The sequence below is a fragment of the Somniosus microcephalus genome, chromosome 11 (assembly GCF_052327205.1).
Source record: "Somniosus microcephalus isolate GS21.2 chromosome 11, FLI_Smic_1.0, whole genome shotgun sequence".
In the NCBI taxonomy this organism is placed as follows: Eukaryota; Metazoa; Chordata; class Chondrichthyes; order Squaliformes; family Somniosidae; genus Somniosus; species Somniosus microcephalus.
This window is the reverse complement of record NC_140997.1, coordinates 193,322,824-193,339,771: the sequence shown is the minus strand read 5'-3', so window position 1 is coordinate 193,339,771 and position 16,948 is coordinate 193,322,824. Positions and strand designations below refer to the sequence as shown.

Here is a 16,948-nt window from a genome sequence, read left to right as displayed (position 1 = left end):
TTTATTTTGCTCGCCAGTGTTATTTCATGGCCCCTCCTTGATCTCCTAATTTCTTATTTAAGTATCCCCCTGCACTTTTTGTACTCCTCTAGGGCTTCCTCCGTCTTTAGCCTTTTGTATCTGCCAAAAGCCCTCCTTTTTTCCCTAATCCATTCTCGTATATCCCCTGACATCCAAGGTTCCCTGTGGTTTTTGGAACCACCCTTGACCTTTACGGGAACATGTTGCCATTGTATGATCCCAATCTCCCTTCTGAAAGCCTCCCATTGCTCCGATGCGGATTTTCCTACAAGTAGCTGATCCCAGTCCATTTTGGCCAGATCCTGCCTTATCCTATTAAAAATCGGCCTTCCCCCAATTTAGAACCTTTATTTCCGGCCCATCCCTGTCCTTTTCCATGACCACCTTAAATCTTACCATATTATGGTCACTGTCACCAAAGTGCTCACCTACTAGCACTTTTTCCACTTGGCCGGCCACATTCCCTAGAATTAGGTCCAGTACCGCCCCCTCTCTTGTAGGACTTTCTACATGCTGGCTCAAAAAGCTCTCCTGGATGCACTTTAAGAATTCTACACCCTCTGAGCCTTTCACACTCTGACTATCCCAGTTAATATTGGGGAAGTTGAAATCCCCCATTATTATTACCCTATTATTTGCACATTTCTCTGAGATTTGCCTACATATCTGTTCCTCTATCTCCCCCTGACTGTTTGGAGGCCTATAGTACACTCCCAGCAAAGTGCTTGCCCCCTTTTTGTTTTTAAGCTCCACCCATATGGCCTCATTAGAGGAACCTGCTAATATATCATCCCTCCTTACTGCAGTAATTGACTCCTTAATTAATATTGCGACACCCCCTCCTCTTATACCTCCCCCTCTGTCTCGCCTGAAGATTCTGTACCCCGGAATATTGAGCTGCCAGTCTTGCCCCTCCCTCAACCATGTCTCTGTGATAGCAATAATATCATACTCCCATGTGCTTATCAACACCTTCAGTTCATCCACCTTATTTGCAAGACTCCTTGCATTAAAATAGATGCCATCCAGCCTTGCCCTTATATATTTGCCCTGTCTACCAAGCTGACTTGTTTTTTTCTCTATAATTGGCAGCACATCACCCCCTATTTCAGCTCCCCTCTGTATCCCATCCCCCTGCCAAGTTAGTTTAAACCCCCCCCAACAGTGCTAGCAAACCTCCCCGCAAGGATATTTGTCCCGCTCTGGTTCAGGTGCAACCCGTCCGACTTGTACAAGTCCCACCTTTCCCAGAAGCAGGCCCAGTGATCCAGGAAAGTAAAACCCTCCCCCCTACACCAACTCTTTAGCCACGCATTCATCTGCTCTATCCTCCCATTCCTATACTCACTAGCACGTGGCACTGGGAGTAATCCAGAGATTACAACCTTTGAGGTCCTGCTCTTTAATCTGTTACCTAGCTCCCTAAATTCTTGATGCAGGACCTCATCCCCCTTCCTACCTAGGTCGTTGGTCCCAATGTGGACCACGACCTCTGCCTGCTCACCCTCCCCCTTAAGAATGCCCTGTAGCCGCTCAGTGACATCCCGGTAGAGAAGCAATGGCTAGCATTTAAAGAATTAATACATAATTTACGACAAATATACATTCCTTTAAGGCACAGAAACCCCACAGGAAAAGTGGTCCAACTGTGGCTAACAAGAGAAGTTAAAGATAGTATTAAATCAAACGAAGAGGCTTATAATGTTACCAAAAAGAGTAGTACGTCTGAGGATTGGGAGGATTTTAGAATTCAGCAAAGGTGGACCAAGAAATTGATAAAGAAAGGGAAAAGAGAATATGAGAGTAAGCTAGCGAGAGACATAAAAACAGACTGTAAAAAGGAAACGATTAGCAAAAGTAAACATGGATTCCTTACAGGCTGACACAGGAGAAATTATAATGGGGAATAAAGAAATGGCAGAGAAAGTAAACAAATACTTGAGGGCGATTTTAACCCTATTTGCTCGCAGAAACCTGGCAGGTGGGCAGTTAAAATCGCCCTGGCTCTTAACTGTCTGAAAGCCACCATGATCGCAACATCTGCAGTTTTAACCTGCTCTCCTGAGCAGGCAGCAAGGACACGCGCCTGGAGCCAACAGGGTCCTTCTTTACATATACATGTTGCGGCCCAATGACATCATTGAGACCAGACTGTAATTTTAACTCAGGCCTGAGCGGAGGATCCACCTGGAGTTAAAATCAGAGTGTCTGTCTTCGCGGAAGAAGACGAAAAAATCTTCCCAGAAATAGTGGAGAACCAAGGGTCTAGCGAGAATGAGGAACTGAAAGAAATTAGTATTTGTAAAAAAAAAAGTAATGGAGAAATTAATGGGACTGAAAGCCGATAAATCTCCTGGACCTGATGGCCTACATCCTAGGGTTTTGAAAGAGGTGGCTATAGAGATAGTGGATGCCCTGGTTGTCATTTTCCAAAATTCCATAGATTCTAGAACGGTTTCCACGGATTGGAAGGTAGCAAATGTAGCCCAAAAATAAAACTATTTAAGAAAGGAGGGGAGAGAGAAAATGGGGAACTACAAACCAGTTAGCCTGACATCAGTAGCAGGGAAAATGCTAGAATCTATTATTAAGGACGTGGTAACAGGGCACTTAGAAAATAATAATAAGATTGGGCAGAGTCAACACGGATTTATGAAAGGGAAATCGTGTTTGACAAATCTGTTAGAGTTTCTTGAGGTTGTAACTAGCAGAATAGATAAGGGGGAACCAGTGGGTGTGGTGTATTTGGATTTTCAGAAGGCATTTGATAAAGTGCCACACAAGAAGTTATTAAACAAAATTAGGGCTCATGGGATTGGAGGTAATATACTGGCATGGATCGAGGATTGGTTAACGGACAGAAAATAGAGAGTAGGAATAAACGGGTCATTTTTGAGATGGCAGGCTGTAACTAGTGGGGTACCGCAAGGATCAGTGCTTGGGTCTCAGCTATTCACAATCTACATCAATGATTTGGATGAGGGGACCAAATGTAATATATCTAAGTTTGCTGATGATGCAAAGCTGGGTGGGAATGTAAGCCGTGAGGAGGATGCAAAGATTTAAACAAGCTAAGTGAGTGGGCAAGAACATGGCAAACGAATATAACATGGAAAAATGTGAAGTTATCCACTTTAGTAGGAAAAATAGAAAAGCACAGTATTTTTTAAATGGTGAGTGATTGGGAAATGTTGGTGTTGAGAGGGACCTGGGTGTCCTTGTACACGGATCACTGAAAGCTAACATGCTGGTACAGCAAGCAATTAGGAAAGCAAATGGTATGTTGGCCTTTATTACAAAAGGATTTGAGAGTAAGAGTAAAGACGTCTTACTGCAGTTATATAGGGCCCTGGTGAGACTACACCTGGAGTATTCTGTACAGCTTTGGTCTCCTTACTCAAGGAAGGATATACTTGCCATAGAGGGAGTGCAACAAAGGTTCACCAGACTAGTTCTTGGGATCGGGGAATTGTCCTATGAGGAGAGATTGAGTAGACTCAGCCTAGAGTTTAGAAGAATAAAAGGTGATCTCATTGAAACATACAAAATTCTTACAGGACTTGACAGGGTAGATGCAGGGAGGATGTTTCCCCTGGCTGGGGAGTCTGGAACCAGGGGGTCACAGTCTCAGAATAAGGTGTCAGCTATTTAGGACTGAGACAAGGAGAGATTTCTTCACTCAGAGGGTGGTGAATCTTTGGAATTCTCTACCCCACAGGGCTGTGGAGGCTCAGTCGTTGAGTATATTCAAGACAAATATCGATAGATTTTTGAATATTTACGGAATCAAGGGATATGGGGATAGTGCAGGAAAGTGGAGATGAGGTAGAAGATCAGCCATGATCTTACTGAATGGTGGAGCAGGCTCGAAGGGTCAAATGGCCTACTCCTCCTCCTATTTTTTCTGTTTCTTATGAAAGGGAATGGAGTTTATGGTGTGATCCAAAGACAATGGGCTGGATTTTGTCAATGGGGACGTGATGGAGGCGGGACTCCCACTTTTTGGGTTGTAGTCCCACCTCCATCGACTTGTGGCCAACCCACGCGATTTTCCCTTGATTGGCCTTGTTAAGCCCGCCCAGCGGGCCAATTAAGGGACACCTGGTTACTGGTGACGTCAGTGATTGACATTTCATCATCAAGAGCTTTTGACAGATGAAAAATCAGCTCTGTGAAGCTGTCAAACACTGACAATCTGTCTTCTAACTTGAGTCCTTCTACTCAGACTCAGTTAGAGATCTCTCCAGACCAGAAAGCAGAGGCTGCAGCTTTTGACAGTTCAGCGGCCATTCTGCTTTCTGTGCCGGTGAACTGAGGGACTCCCGAGAACTGAAGGAAGGAAGCCTGCAGGAGAAAGTAAAGGTAAGTAAAACTTCTTAAAATACTACACACTTACCTCACACACTTACCTCTGCACACATGCACCCATCACTCACCTGCACAACGGACACCTCGACCCCGCCAACCCCTTCAGACCGATGGTCCGCCTCGCTAACTTGGCGTGGTTCGGAGCCGTCGGAAAGCACACACTTCAGGGCTAAAAATAGGGATTAGACAAAAACTGCCTGTTAACTACCTATTAACAGGCAGTTAATTGGCACTAATCCCCTTCCCGCCTCAGGGAGGCGGCTCCCAGCACAGGTCGGATACCTGCCTCCTGGGACATTGGCACGGAGGCGGGTTGGGGGCGGGATGGGTTCCTGCCCCCCGATTCTGCAATTTTCCCACCACTCCCGCCTCCAAGTGGCTTGGAAATTCGAGCCCAATGGCTTTGGTCTTTCCAATATTTAATTGGAGGAAATTTCTACTCATCCAGTGCTGGATGTCAGACAAGCAGTCTGATAGTATAGAGACGGTGGTGGGTTTAAGAGAGGTAGAGCTGGGGATCATCAGCGTACATGTGAAAACTCATTTTCTTTTCTAATGTTAAACAAAGAAACCATGAACATGGGTGCTTCTGTTCCCACGTGCTCCTTTTCAGGGGCGCTGCTGTTTACCTGTCTTTTGTTAATTTGAAATAGAGGCTAGCAGAATTCAATTTCACTTCTTTCAAAGTCTTGCATGGGGAAAAAAAAAACCCAGTGCTCGTAGGATGAGGGGATATGACCCTCTACCTTTCATATCCAGTTGATGGTCAGATTGCATCCCAGGCAATTCTGCAAACTGCACATGCTTAGAATGCACAGATATGATTGATAGCTCTGGACAGCTGTTCCGAAATATTTTTTTTAAAAATCTGGTTGAAGCCCAGGGACTTGAAACAGGCTGAGACCTTGAAGTAAAAACTTTCATTAAGATGTTGAATGACACAAAAGATAATCCAATGGGCAAATGTGATCATACTACAGTATTGGAAAATATGTAATGTGTTGAAATTTATTATTTGAAATCTTATTTTGGGCATTATAAATTTCAATTATTAAGGAGAAAAAATAGCAGACAAAATTTAAAAAAGAATTATTCAATTGGGTCAAGTAGGAATTACAATAACCAATAACATTGGGAAATTCAGTTAAATCATGGCTTGCTTACTAACCTGAAGAAAATAAATAAATCTGGTCCCCTCTAGCTTTTTGTCCTTTTTTTTTAAACTTCTCTCAATCCCTCTTGATGGCTTGTGTACCACTCACTCCCCATGGTCTTTAGCTTTTTCCTGTTCATCTCAATGCTTCTTGCACCTTGTCTGTTTTTCCTTTCAGTCTATATCCTGCATTGACTGTGCAATGAGGAGGAGGTGTCATTCTGAAGCATTTTTGGTTTTAAGATAACACTTTGACTGAACTGCAGAAATTTTAGAGAAGAGTCTTCTGATACTGATCTGCTGGGAGGGAGCTCAAGAGCAGAGAGAGGTCAGAGGTTGAAAGGTGAGCACTTGCAGCAGAGGTCACAGGCACTTGTGGCACAGGCACAATGGGCTGAATGGCCTCCTTCTGTGCTGTACCATTCTGTGTTTCTCGGAGGGCAAGGGGGGGGAGATTGCATTCAGGAGAATTTTCTGCACTCAGAGGGTGGTGAATCTTTGGAATTCTCTACCTCAGAGGGCTGTGAAGGCTCAGTCGTTGAGTATATTCAAAACAGAGATTGATAGATTTTTGGATATTAAGGGAATCAAGGGATATGGGGATAGTGCAGGAAAGTGGAGTTGAGGTAGAAGATCAGCCATTACCGAATGGCGGAGCAGGCTCGAGGGGCCAAATGGCTTACTCCTGCTCCTATTTCTTACGTTTTTATGTTCTTATTAAAAGCCTGGACATTTGGATCAGTTTGTTTGGTATTGACTGAGAGTAGTGGTTCAGGCTGCAGCTGATTTATTTATTTCCTATTTCAAAGGATACACGGAGGGGAAAAATTCAGTATCGCCCCGTTTGGGGCGCGATTATCAGCCGTGCGCAAAGTTTAGCGCCTGGGGCTAATTATCGCCTCCAACTGCAAACTTGGCTTTTATCGCCCCCGGAGTTGATTGGAGCGCTCAATCAGGCGCTACACACTTCTCTTAAAGCGCAAAGGCCGAGGAGCGAGGCGCTACCTCAGAGCGCTGGCGAAGCGCATGTGATGTCAGTCAGCAATGGAACACAGACACAATGGTGCCGGCCAGTTCTTAAAGGGGAGGGTTGATTTTGCTCTCCAGCCACATCCTGCTCATTGCAGCCTTGAATCTCGGCCTGGAGAGACCTGTACATTAAATATGCTGGAAAGAACAATGGAGAGGCCCAGGGAAAGAGCTCAGAATGCAGCCCCCCCAGTGTCTTCCAAATCGATACAAGGGCAAATCAAAATGAACCTGCAAAGTGCTACTCAGAACCCAAAACTCCTTCACACAGCGTGGAATCTCTCCAGAAGTCTCTCTCTCTCTCAGAATGCGTGGTGCAAAAATGTCACCAACAAAAAAAGGCAGGAAGCGGTCGCCTTTAAATAGCGCTCCCCCAGTCCCTTCCTGACTGCAAAATGCTCCCCTCAACCTGTCGTTGCTAGCGGCAGGCGGCAAGGCAGAGGGCGACACTAAATATCCAGTCCGGGGCGCTACCAGGGCGTTGCACACTTGACTGACGTCACGATCTGCCGGCGCAGGAGATCGTGGCGGTAGTGTTTAGCGCCGCCGCAAAATGTCTAGTTAATTTCGTGAGCGGCACAAACATCGCCGCGCAAGGGCGTTAGTTGCTTTGTGCCCCATTAGCGCCCTCTTAAGGCGCTAACTGGAGGCGCAAACCAACTGAATTTTTCCCCCATGGAGTTCAGCACCATGAGGAGAAAATATTTTATGAACTTAACCACTTACAAATGAAACTCGCACTGGTTTCTTCACGATTACAGAAACTGTAGAAATCTTATAACACTCATATTTCAGCACTACAGTCATTTATCAGTAATGTAATGTGCTTATAAGTATTTTAACCATATCATGTTAAGCCTGATTGCGGTGTCCTATTAACCTTGTCAGAATTAATAATACATTCAGACAACACTAAGCACTAGAAATACATATTTATGTAATAGCATATTCAAACTAATTAGGTTTCACTCACTCTAGGTTCCTTCTCAAAGGATGATTTGCAACAAGTAGAATTTATAACAGCTTTTTCAACTGTGATCAATGCTGTGCAGTGTACTAGGTCAGTGCTCAATTTCTACATGTATTGTAAATCGTTTGTGGGCAAAATATCCTTGGAATAAATAATTGTTAATCAAACTACTAATGAATTTAGATCTGAAGTTTGGTAGGATGGAAATATTTAGTTAGAGGTGAAAGGGAATTTAATAAATGCAATGATTACTTTTATTCTTAGTGTTATTTAAAATAGATGGACTTTGGAACTTGTATTTTGATACACAGCAAATCAAAACTTTTTAAAAATAGAAAATATCTTATAGTAGCCAACTAAATCAGTTCTCTATTAGGCAATGGCATACTTTATCAAACTCCTTCCCTGCTTGTACCATGTTGAAAAAAAATCTGAAATGAAATGTTTTTGTCCTCAATTATCAGTCTATTTTTAAACAGTATGCAAAAGTTATAATTTTCCCTCATCTAAAAATCACGAATCCGTCCTTCAGAACAGGCCTGGACATTTGGAAGAAATACAATGCCAAACATTCAGGAATTAATTTTTGATATTTGGTAGGTCAGTTTATCCTGAATACTATCAGGGAGGTGCTTTCGAAGAATTATGTTCCACTTCACATTGTATGCGTTATCTGATCATCCTTAATTTGGGTGTATTCTCCTTCCAGACTTGGAATATGGGTCACCTTAATGTTAAGACAATGCTGATGTGATTTTTCTAACCCCACCCCCAACTCACATCTTCCTTTCTTTAATGCTTGCAGTTTGTTTAATAGTTAGAGCTTCAGGCTGAACAGTTATTTTTATGATCTTCAAGAACTGGTAATCTACAAAACCAAAAAAAACTGGTAATCCACAAAACCAAACATTGGTTCACCATTACCGAACTTTTCCTAAATATTTAATGGTACACTTCATAATATGTGTGCAATGAAACCTAGTTACTAGAAACTCAGCTAACTCAAATTGTTAGAATAAACCCTTTACAGAATCCTACTGGAAGCTCCTGCATAGTCGGCTCGATGAACTTCTGATATAAAGAACAATGGTACTTTCATCAGAAATTTGTACAAGAGATTTAAGTACATTACAATTGGTTATTGTACAATGACCTTGACATGCAAAATATATCCTTGCAAAACCCACAAGGTAAGAGTTCAATTCAAGTCAAATGACTGTTCTTATGAGCTTAAGAGGAAACACACAGAAGCTGAAGGAAACTTTTACCTTTTGAAAGTAGCCTCTTTTTAAGGTTTTGTCACGCACTTGTCTAAAATAAACATATCCATAGTAATGGGCAGAATCTTTCTGTTAAAACAAAAAGACATTAGGAGAATGAGCTTATAACAAGGACTACCGAGGTAAACTTAAAAAAAAAAGCAAATTACTCCAGTAAACAATTCATTTCTTTGTCTACGCACATTCTGGATCTGTGGGGCCAAGCAAGAAAGCTGCTCCAAGACTTTTTCCTATGCTGAACCAGGATGACTTCCTTTTCTCCCCTTGTGGGAGAAGCACTTCCTTGCAACTGTGCAGCAGCAATTGCTAACTCACTGCAAGAACATCTTGGTACCTACCCACATCCTATCATACACAGTCGGGCACTACAGGATTCCACATCACAGTCAGACTGGAGGGTCTCCGATATAAAGTAATGAACTAATGAGGTGTTACCTTCATTCCACAAATCATCTCTTCACCTTTTCATTCCAATGTCCCTTATAACCAGGGTGTCAGATAAATGCCCATTCCTGGCAGTGAATTTATTGAATTGCCGTCAGTTCTGCTGGTCACACACATGACTGTACCTCACATAGATGCAGCTGTAATTTTGATGCTGTGCAACATTCATTTGTAGATGCACAGAAAGAGGAAACAAATCTTCAGCTTCAAATACAGAGATTAAAAAATAAACTACAAAAATAAGTAAAAAAATAAAAATGGCAAGGGAGAAGGAGAAAAAAAGTTCACTGTAATGAAAAAGCTCAACATGTTTCCAACCCTCAAGTCAGCTCACAATTTGTACATTTATGCATCTTGAACTTTCTCCTATGTCTACCGTGAATTTGGGTCAGCTAACAATTACACACAGTCTGCTAGAAATTAGATCAAAAAATGTAGCAGCCTACATTTACAGTCTCCCCAAAGGATGCAATATGCCATGATGAAAGTACCAGTTGTTGGTACTTGCTTTTCTGCTGACTTTATATTTTGTATTGGGTTTTGGCAGCTCTTGCGATGTTTCTGGTATTAAATGGAGTTGAAGAAACTATATTACTATCTGTCTCACTGGGAATGAATAGCATAAAATGAAATAGTTTAACTTAATCTGCACTCACAGCAGAGCCTACCTCATCTAGTTACATCAAAGATATATTGGCAATCAATTAACACTCAGTTGCCACAGTTAAGTGACATTCCATCTCTTTAAAAGTAACCTTTAATCATTGACTGCTCAGTAAATTGCATCTGCTTAGTATGATAGCTGGGTGCCAAATTCTAGACAACAGTGATACCCAGGTAGGGGAGAGCATGTTCTTATTAAAAAGAAAAGGAGGGCACACAGCAGGCTGATGTTCTTAGTTAACTGGAGAAAATTCCAACCATGAGACACCAACTTATTGTTGAAGCACAAGTAGGAATTTGCATTGCTTGAAACCAAGTTGTGCTGTTGTAGTTTTAGAATTAACATGCAAGTTTCATCTGCTACACAGCTTATTACTATTAAAGCTTATATTGAAATATTACTGAGACTTGAGCACAAAATGTCATCCACTATAAAAGGTATAGCAGATGCTAGGCTTCGTACTCAAGATGCTGACCACACACCTATGTAGCTACATTTGAGTCACTGCCTCCAACCTGCCTTGCCCCAATATTCTACTTAGTAAACTACACTGGTGCCGAATTTTCACATATTCACAATCTGCCCACTCGGTCAAATGGCGCGATGGAAACAGTTTCAGCTCAGAAATATCTGCCCTCCTTTTACTTGTCTCTCGATACTGCTGATACATAAGTTTAGCTTGCACGCACCACCTACACTAATCGGCATACCGTGGCTGATCCAACATCTCCAAAATTTAGAGCACCACAAGACACATTTAGTAACATTAGGCATGTACAGAGAGGTGAATGAAAAGTGGTGCTCCAACTTTTGGAAGAAGCTGGAACATCTCGTCAGCAGAATCTTGGAAGCAGGGACAAAAACCAGCAATTTCAAAAAAAACTGAAGTCATATTACTTTCTCTCTGAATATTTTAGAGTATGTAAAGAAAACACCACCGATATGTTCTGTCAGCAAAACATACATGTCATAGCATCAAATATGTTTCATACTTTTGGTGGTGTGCACTTTATAAAGATGAAAGGTGTCAAGAATGCGAAGATAGAATTTACTCCAAAATAGCACAGTCCCCAAATATACATTCAAGGTTGGCTGAGCGAAGACTACATTCAGCTCTACTAATAGTAAAACAACCGTAAGCACCAGAAACCATTTCTGGTTATTCACAGAATCAGCACAGAAGAACAATCCCTTTATTTGCTGTAGCAATCCGAGTCACCAGGACAGCATCTGCAAAGCAGGGCATGTGAGATTCAAAAGCAGTGAAGCCACAGTTAACAAAAACTTTTTACATAGCAATGTAGAAACTGTCATAATGAACATCACAGAGGAGAAACTGAATGCTGAGCAGCAGTGGAAGAGTAAGGAGAGGTGATCAAAATCATGATCAAAAAGAGGCTTTTCAAGTTGGGGAGAGCAGTAGCAAGGCAGAAGTGTTTAGGGAAAATGTTCCAGAGAAGAAGATTAAAATACCTGAAGGCTTTTCCACTGATGGCAGAGTGGAAGAAGAGTTGTAAAGGATGCCAGAGTCAGAGGACTAAATGCATATGTTTGGATGCAACGCTGCAGAGGTCGGGTAGGCAAGGCCATGGAAGGATTTGTAAATGAGCATGAGGAAGCTGAATTTATTTGGGAGTTCAGTGAAGGGGGGGGGCAGTAATTGGCAAGAGGGCCTTAGTACAGAACAGGATGTAGGTGTGCAGTTTTGGAAGAGTTGGAGCTTGTGAGGGGTGTAGCTCAGGAAGCTGTTACGATGGGCATTGGAGAAGTCTTATCTAGAGGTAAGACAAATGTAAATAGGGTGTCAGGAGTGCTGGCAGAGGGTGTAGAGAGTTTTGGTACTTTCCAATTTTCCCTCCCAGTTGGGAAGCACCCAGCCGACATTTGCTGTCTCTCAAAAAGGAAACAAGGGAACTTAGGAACTAATTGAATGTGGAACTGTGAGCGAACCGCTATTGTACCATCGTGCAGCACAGTATGGTCAAGTACCAATACAGTATTCCATTACTTTGACTCAGATTATGTTAGATTTTAATTTTAGTGAGATTTGAAAAGGTAACATGCATGTTTATCAATCATTGATTGCAATGTGCTTTCCACCAATTGTTATTATTTTTAAAAAAAACAGTAACCTCAAACCCTACAATTACACTGGAAACATTTCTAACCTTCAAGTAAACAGGAGCATCTCTATCATATTGGTCCAACAGGCAATCAAGGGAGTTCTTTCTGCTAGCTGACTGGCGAATTCTGAAACAAAACTGGGTGTCTCCGAGGCAACCTATTAAAGACAAATGAAAATAGAATTTTTATATTTTTCCATACTGGCTTACAACTTCTACTTGAATTTTTATCCTACTTACTGTTATGCTTGCAAGATGTCCGTCATGCTGCGATTACAAGTTAACCACAGTCACCTAATTTGTGTATAGAGCATTACCTCCTAGGGGCATAGTGGTTAGCACTGTTGCCTCACAGCGCCAGGGACCCGGGTTCAAATCCGGCCTCGGGTGACTGTGCAAACTCCACACAGACATTCTCCCCGTGTTTGCGTGGGTTTTCTCCGGGTGCTCCGGTTTCCTCCCACAGTCCAAAGATGTGCGGGTTAGGTTGATTGGCTATGATAAATTGACCCTTAGTGTTAGGGGGATTAAATACGTGGGGTTACTGGGATATGTGTTGGTGTAGGGGTTACGGGGATCGGGCGGGATATGTGTCGGTGCAGGCTTGATGGGCCGAAATGGCCTCTATCTGCACTGTGGGGTTTCTGTGATTCTGAAGTGGTAGTGCTCTGGTTTCCTGCTGGGTACACACATCTAATTTTGAGTGTGAGCAAGTGGACATGAGCGAGTAAGTCGACTGACTATTTTCTATAAACACTGATACACAAAGAAAATTCTACTTCAGAGGTTATGCTTAAGTAACATCCTTAATGTGGAAGCAGATCCCTCCATTTTAACAGTCCAACCATGGATGATGCAAGGTGTGCTATTTTGAAAAGAACTGTTTACTTAGGTTTTATCGTACCAATTTGGTGCTGAACTGATCAATAATTGTGCAAATTTGTAACACAACAGAAGCATAACTCATCTCCAATTTCTATGATGGATGAAGAAACAGATAATTCTTGCATTGATCTGATCTTGTAAATGTAGAGGTCATCAAAAGTAATTGTATAGTTATCACAATCAACCAAATAACAAATTATTGCTGCTAAAATTTAATGACATTTTGCAAATCGGACTAGGATTTCCAAGATTAGTCCTTTCCCTTTCCCTTTCAAAACAACGATAATAAAAACAACCTTTCTTTGAATACACCACTGCACTTCTTGCAGTTTGAATGTCTTCGAAATGAAGAGAAGTTTCCTCCATATTAAACTACCTATCATGTCCAGTTATGGCTGTTCAGAATGTTGCTCAATGTCAGCTCAAGTAACATAAACTCTAAGTAGACATTAGTGTAATAACCTATTACATTTATTAAGTTTCATGCAAACTAATGTGTATTCAAGTTTTTCAACATCCTGCACTCTGCAAGCTGCTACAAGTCAGATTTAATGTAATATTTCTTTGCAGACAAATGTACAAATTCTTAAGTTGTGAATCATAAACATGCTCAGGCAAAAATGAAAACATAACTTGGGTTTCCATGTTTTCAGTATTCTACATTTGACAAAAATGAGAACCTTATGGCTTTATTTTTCATTTCACATGTAGTAAAAGTCTATTTATCTGTAATTATTAATAAAATGTCTTGTGTGTGAATGTGCATCAACTGGATGCAGTGCTACAGTGTAGTAGAGTTCCACTGACCAAGCAAATCATAGAACTAGAGACCAATGTTTCTTGAACCTATCAATTCCCAGCACTTCAACCAACCAAACAGACCCTGCGACCAGGAACCAATCTGCCCCTGGCTGCTCACGACACTGAATTCAGCTGTGAAGGAGCTCTGCAGATGTACACTTGGATACACAAGTTGAACACTATCTCCCGCATCTAATTATTGTTATGCGAAAACTAGCAGCAGTGTAAATAATATTAAGTTTGGAAAGTTTCCTGGTCTAATGGATCATGTGTGTATTTTTTTTTTTTAAAAGCTGACTTCATATTAGGATGGAATTATATTACAATCAACATGACACCCAAGCAGTGTCAGATTACCCACAAAAGATGGTCACACATCTTGCAGCCTTACATCAACAACAAAAACTGGCATTTATAGATCATTCCTCATGTGTGGAGGATATCATTTTACAATAAGAAGCAAGGGGATCTGTGGTCACCGAGTATATGCAAAAGAGAAAAGAAACAAAGCAGTAATGATGGGGAACCAAAAGGAAGGTTGAAGAGGAGGTTTTTAAGGTGCTTTTCAAACCATGGAGGGAGATGGTAAGGTGAAAGAAGCTGGGTAGAGAATTCCAGAGTGTAAGAATTGAATGGTTTACTGTGGTGGCGCAGAAAGCATGAGGGATGAGAAGTTCTGTGTTAAGCAGAGTGGAGACGGCATGCAGGGACTTAGGGTAGGAGGAGACACCCAATGTCAGGGAGTGACACCCAAGGGAAGGGGTGAGGTCCTGGAATAATTTGAAAATAAGGACAAGGGCAAGAATTCTGAAATCAACAAGTTGGTGCATGGGGAGCCAATGGAGTTCAGAGAGAATAGGATGAATGAGAATGTGGGACATAGAGCAGGTGATATGTCTTACTTTTTCCTCAACCGAGGATTAACTTTTGTGGTTGACAGGGCCCTAGACCTTGTCCGTCCATTTCCCACTACTGCCCTCCCTTCCAGAACCACGATAGGGCTTCCCTCGTCCTCAACTTCTACCCCACCAGTCTCCATATTCAACAGCTCATCCTCCACTATTCCCGCCATCTCCAGCATGCTGCCATCACCAAACACATTTTCCCCTCCCCTTTCAGCATTCCGAAGGGACCATTCCCTCTGTGACACCCTGGTCCACTCTTCCATCACCCACAACACCCGCTCCCCTTCCCATGCAAGCGCAGAAGATGCAACACCTACCATTTCACCGCCACCCTTCCCACTGTCCAGGGCCCCAAACACTCCTTCCAACAATTTACGCATACTAATTTCAAATTAATATACTATATTCGCTGCTCACGATGCAGTCTCCTCTACATTGGGGAGACCAAACGCAGATTGGGTGATCGCTTTGCTGAACATCTCCATTCAGTCTGCAAGCGTCACTTGAGCTTCTGGTCGCTTCCCATTTTAATTCTCTGTCCCAAGCCTCCTATTCTGTTCCAATGAAGCACAACGGAAGCTCGGGGAACAGCACCTCATCTTTCGATTAGGCACTTTACAACCTTCCGGACTCAACAGAGTTCAACAATTTCAGATCAGAACCACTGCTCCCATTTTTCCAGACAGCATGTGTTGGTAATGATTCTGCCATTTACAGCTCCTCTAAACCTATCTTTTGTTTCTTTACTTGTCCCATTACTACCTCCTTTTGCCTTGCACCATCATCCCTTTTGTCATTTAATCACTCCCGCCTTCCACCCAATCACAGACCTTCCCTTTTGTTCTTTCCTTCCCTCACTCCGTTCCCTGGCTCTGTACTTGCTTAAAACTGGCTACATCTGTAACATTTTCCAGTTTCGACGAAAGGTCATCGACCTGAAAAAGAAGCTGCTGGACCTGCTGAGTATTTCCAGCATTTTCTCTTTATATGCCCCACTCCCTCACCTCCTCTTACCCTCTCACCTTCATCTCTTTTCATTCCTCCCTTCTTCCTTTATCCCTTCCTTCTGTCCCACTCACCTTCACCTCCTTTCATTCCTCCCTTCTTCCTTTATCACTTCCTTCTTTCCCACCACCTTTCTCTGCCTTGGTCCACTTATTTACCCAACCTCTAACCCCGCTTGAACTGAATTCTGTGCTTAGTCTTGACTACAACACTACAAGAGATGAACTATTACACATATCTGAACAAATCACGCAGTTATATTTTTGTTTGAATGTGGCTTAACTCCTACTTTCAGCTTGTTGCCTCAAAGACAAGTGAACAAATCTTCACTGGGGACATGATTATGAATGCAATTTAGTTTAAACTTCTTATATACTGAATGAATTAAATTAATCATTAAGAAGCTAAATTTAGACAAAAAGGTTTCATTTTTGTCACACCTACTAGCAAAATAATTTATTAAAAATAGCGCTGCTGATTGCATGTCTTTAAAATGTAACTTATGATAAAGTGGAATGATTATTGTTTACATTTTTTTTTTATATAGTTACTGGCCCGAAGGCACTGGCACATGCTGTATGATTCCACGGGGATCATAACTCCTCCAGTAACTTGTCCAAATTGGCATTCTACACAGGCAAGTCGAGACAGCTAATGCTGCAATGGTTCTCAATCACAGGGCATCATAAACAAGCCCAATCCTGCTCAGATGTGCACAAATATGTACTTTACAGAAATGGCTACTAAATTGCGATCAGGAGTGGCTGATATTAACTCTCCCTAGACCAGGGTTGTTGAAGTCAATTGTAACACTCCATTACCACCCTTGGCCAAAATTTAAACCTGGATTCTTCCTGGTGCTGTATGCACAACAGGGTCACCACTGAATCAACAAGGTGCCTCAGTGTATCAAACTCAAAATCAATACAGATTTGTACAATTATATATCAGAAAATATCAGAAAACATATTTGAACACCCTTGTGTACTTGACAATCCTTTCCATATTTTCCCCTCAGTTTACTCTCCTAACCAAATGGCCATCTTCACGTAAGATGAAGCCTAGATAATGAGCATCAGCAGTCTATTCACTGAGCAGCTGGCCTCATTCCCATGTGCACTTTCCAGCAGGGGTCACTGACTAGTTCTCAGGAGTGGGAACCCTGGCTGATTTGCCCCCTCCATGGCAGGTCAGTTGAAAGAAAGAACTTGCATTTATATAGCGCCTTTAATGACCTCAAGACATCCCAAAGCACTTCACAGCCAATGAAGTGCTTTTTATTTCAAGTGTAGTAAGTGTT

At 42.1% G+C, this 16,948-nt stretch overlaps 1 protein-coding gene across 2 annotated transcripts in view; it reads right to left on the bottom strand.

Annotated features, from left to right (window-relative positions):
• dennd6a (DENN/MADD domain containing 6A) overlaps positions 1-16,948 on the bottom strand; it is a 99,546-nt gene that overhangs the window by 61,496 nt on the left and 21,102 nt on the right. For both annotated transcript variants that reach the window (XM_086001592.1, XM_086001593.1), the window contains exons 4-5: positions 12,098-12,210; positions 8,810-8,890 (exon numbers count right to left, since the gene is read on the bottom strand). In XM_086001592.1, the coding sequence (XP_085857718.1) occupies positions 8,810-8,890; positions 12,098-12,210 (194 nt within the window). The remainder of the gene's footprint in view (positions 1-8,809; positions 8,891-12,097; positions 12,211-16,948) is intronic.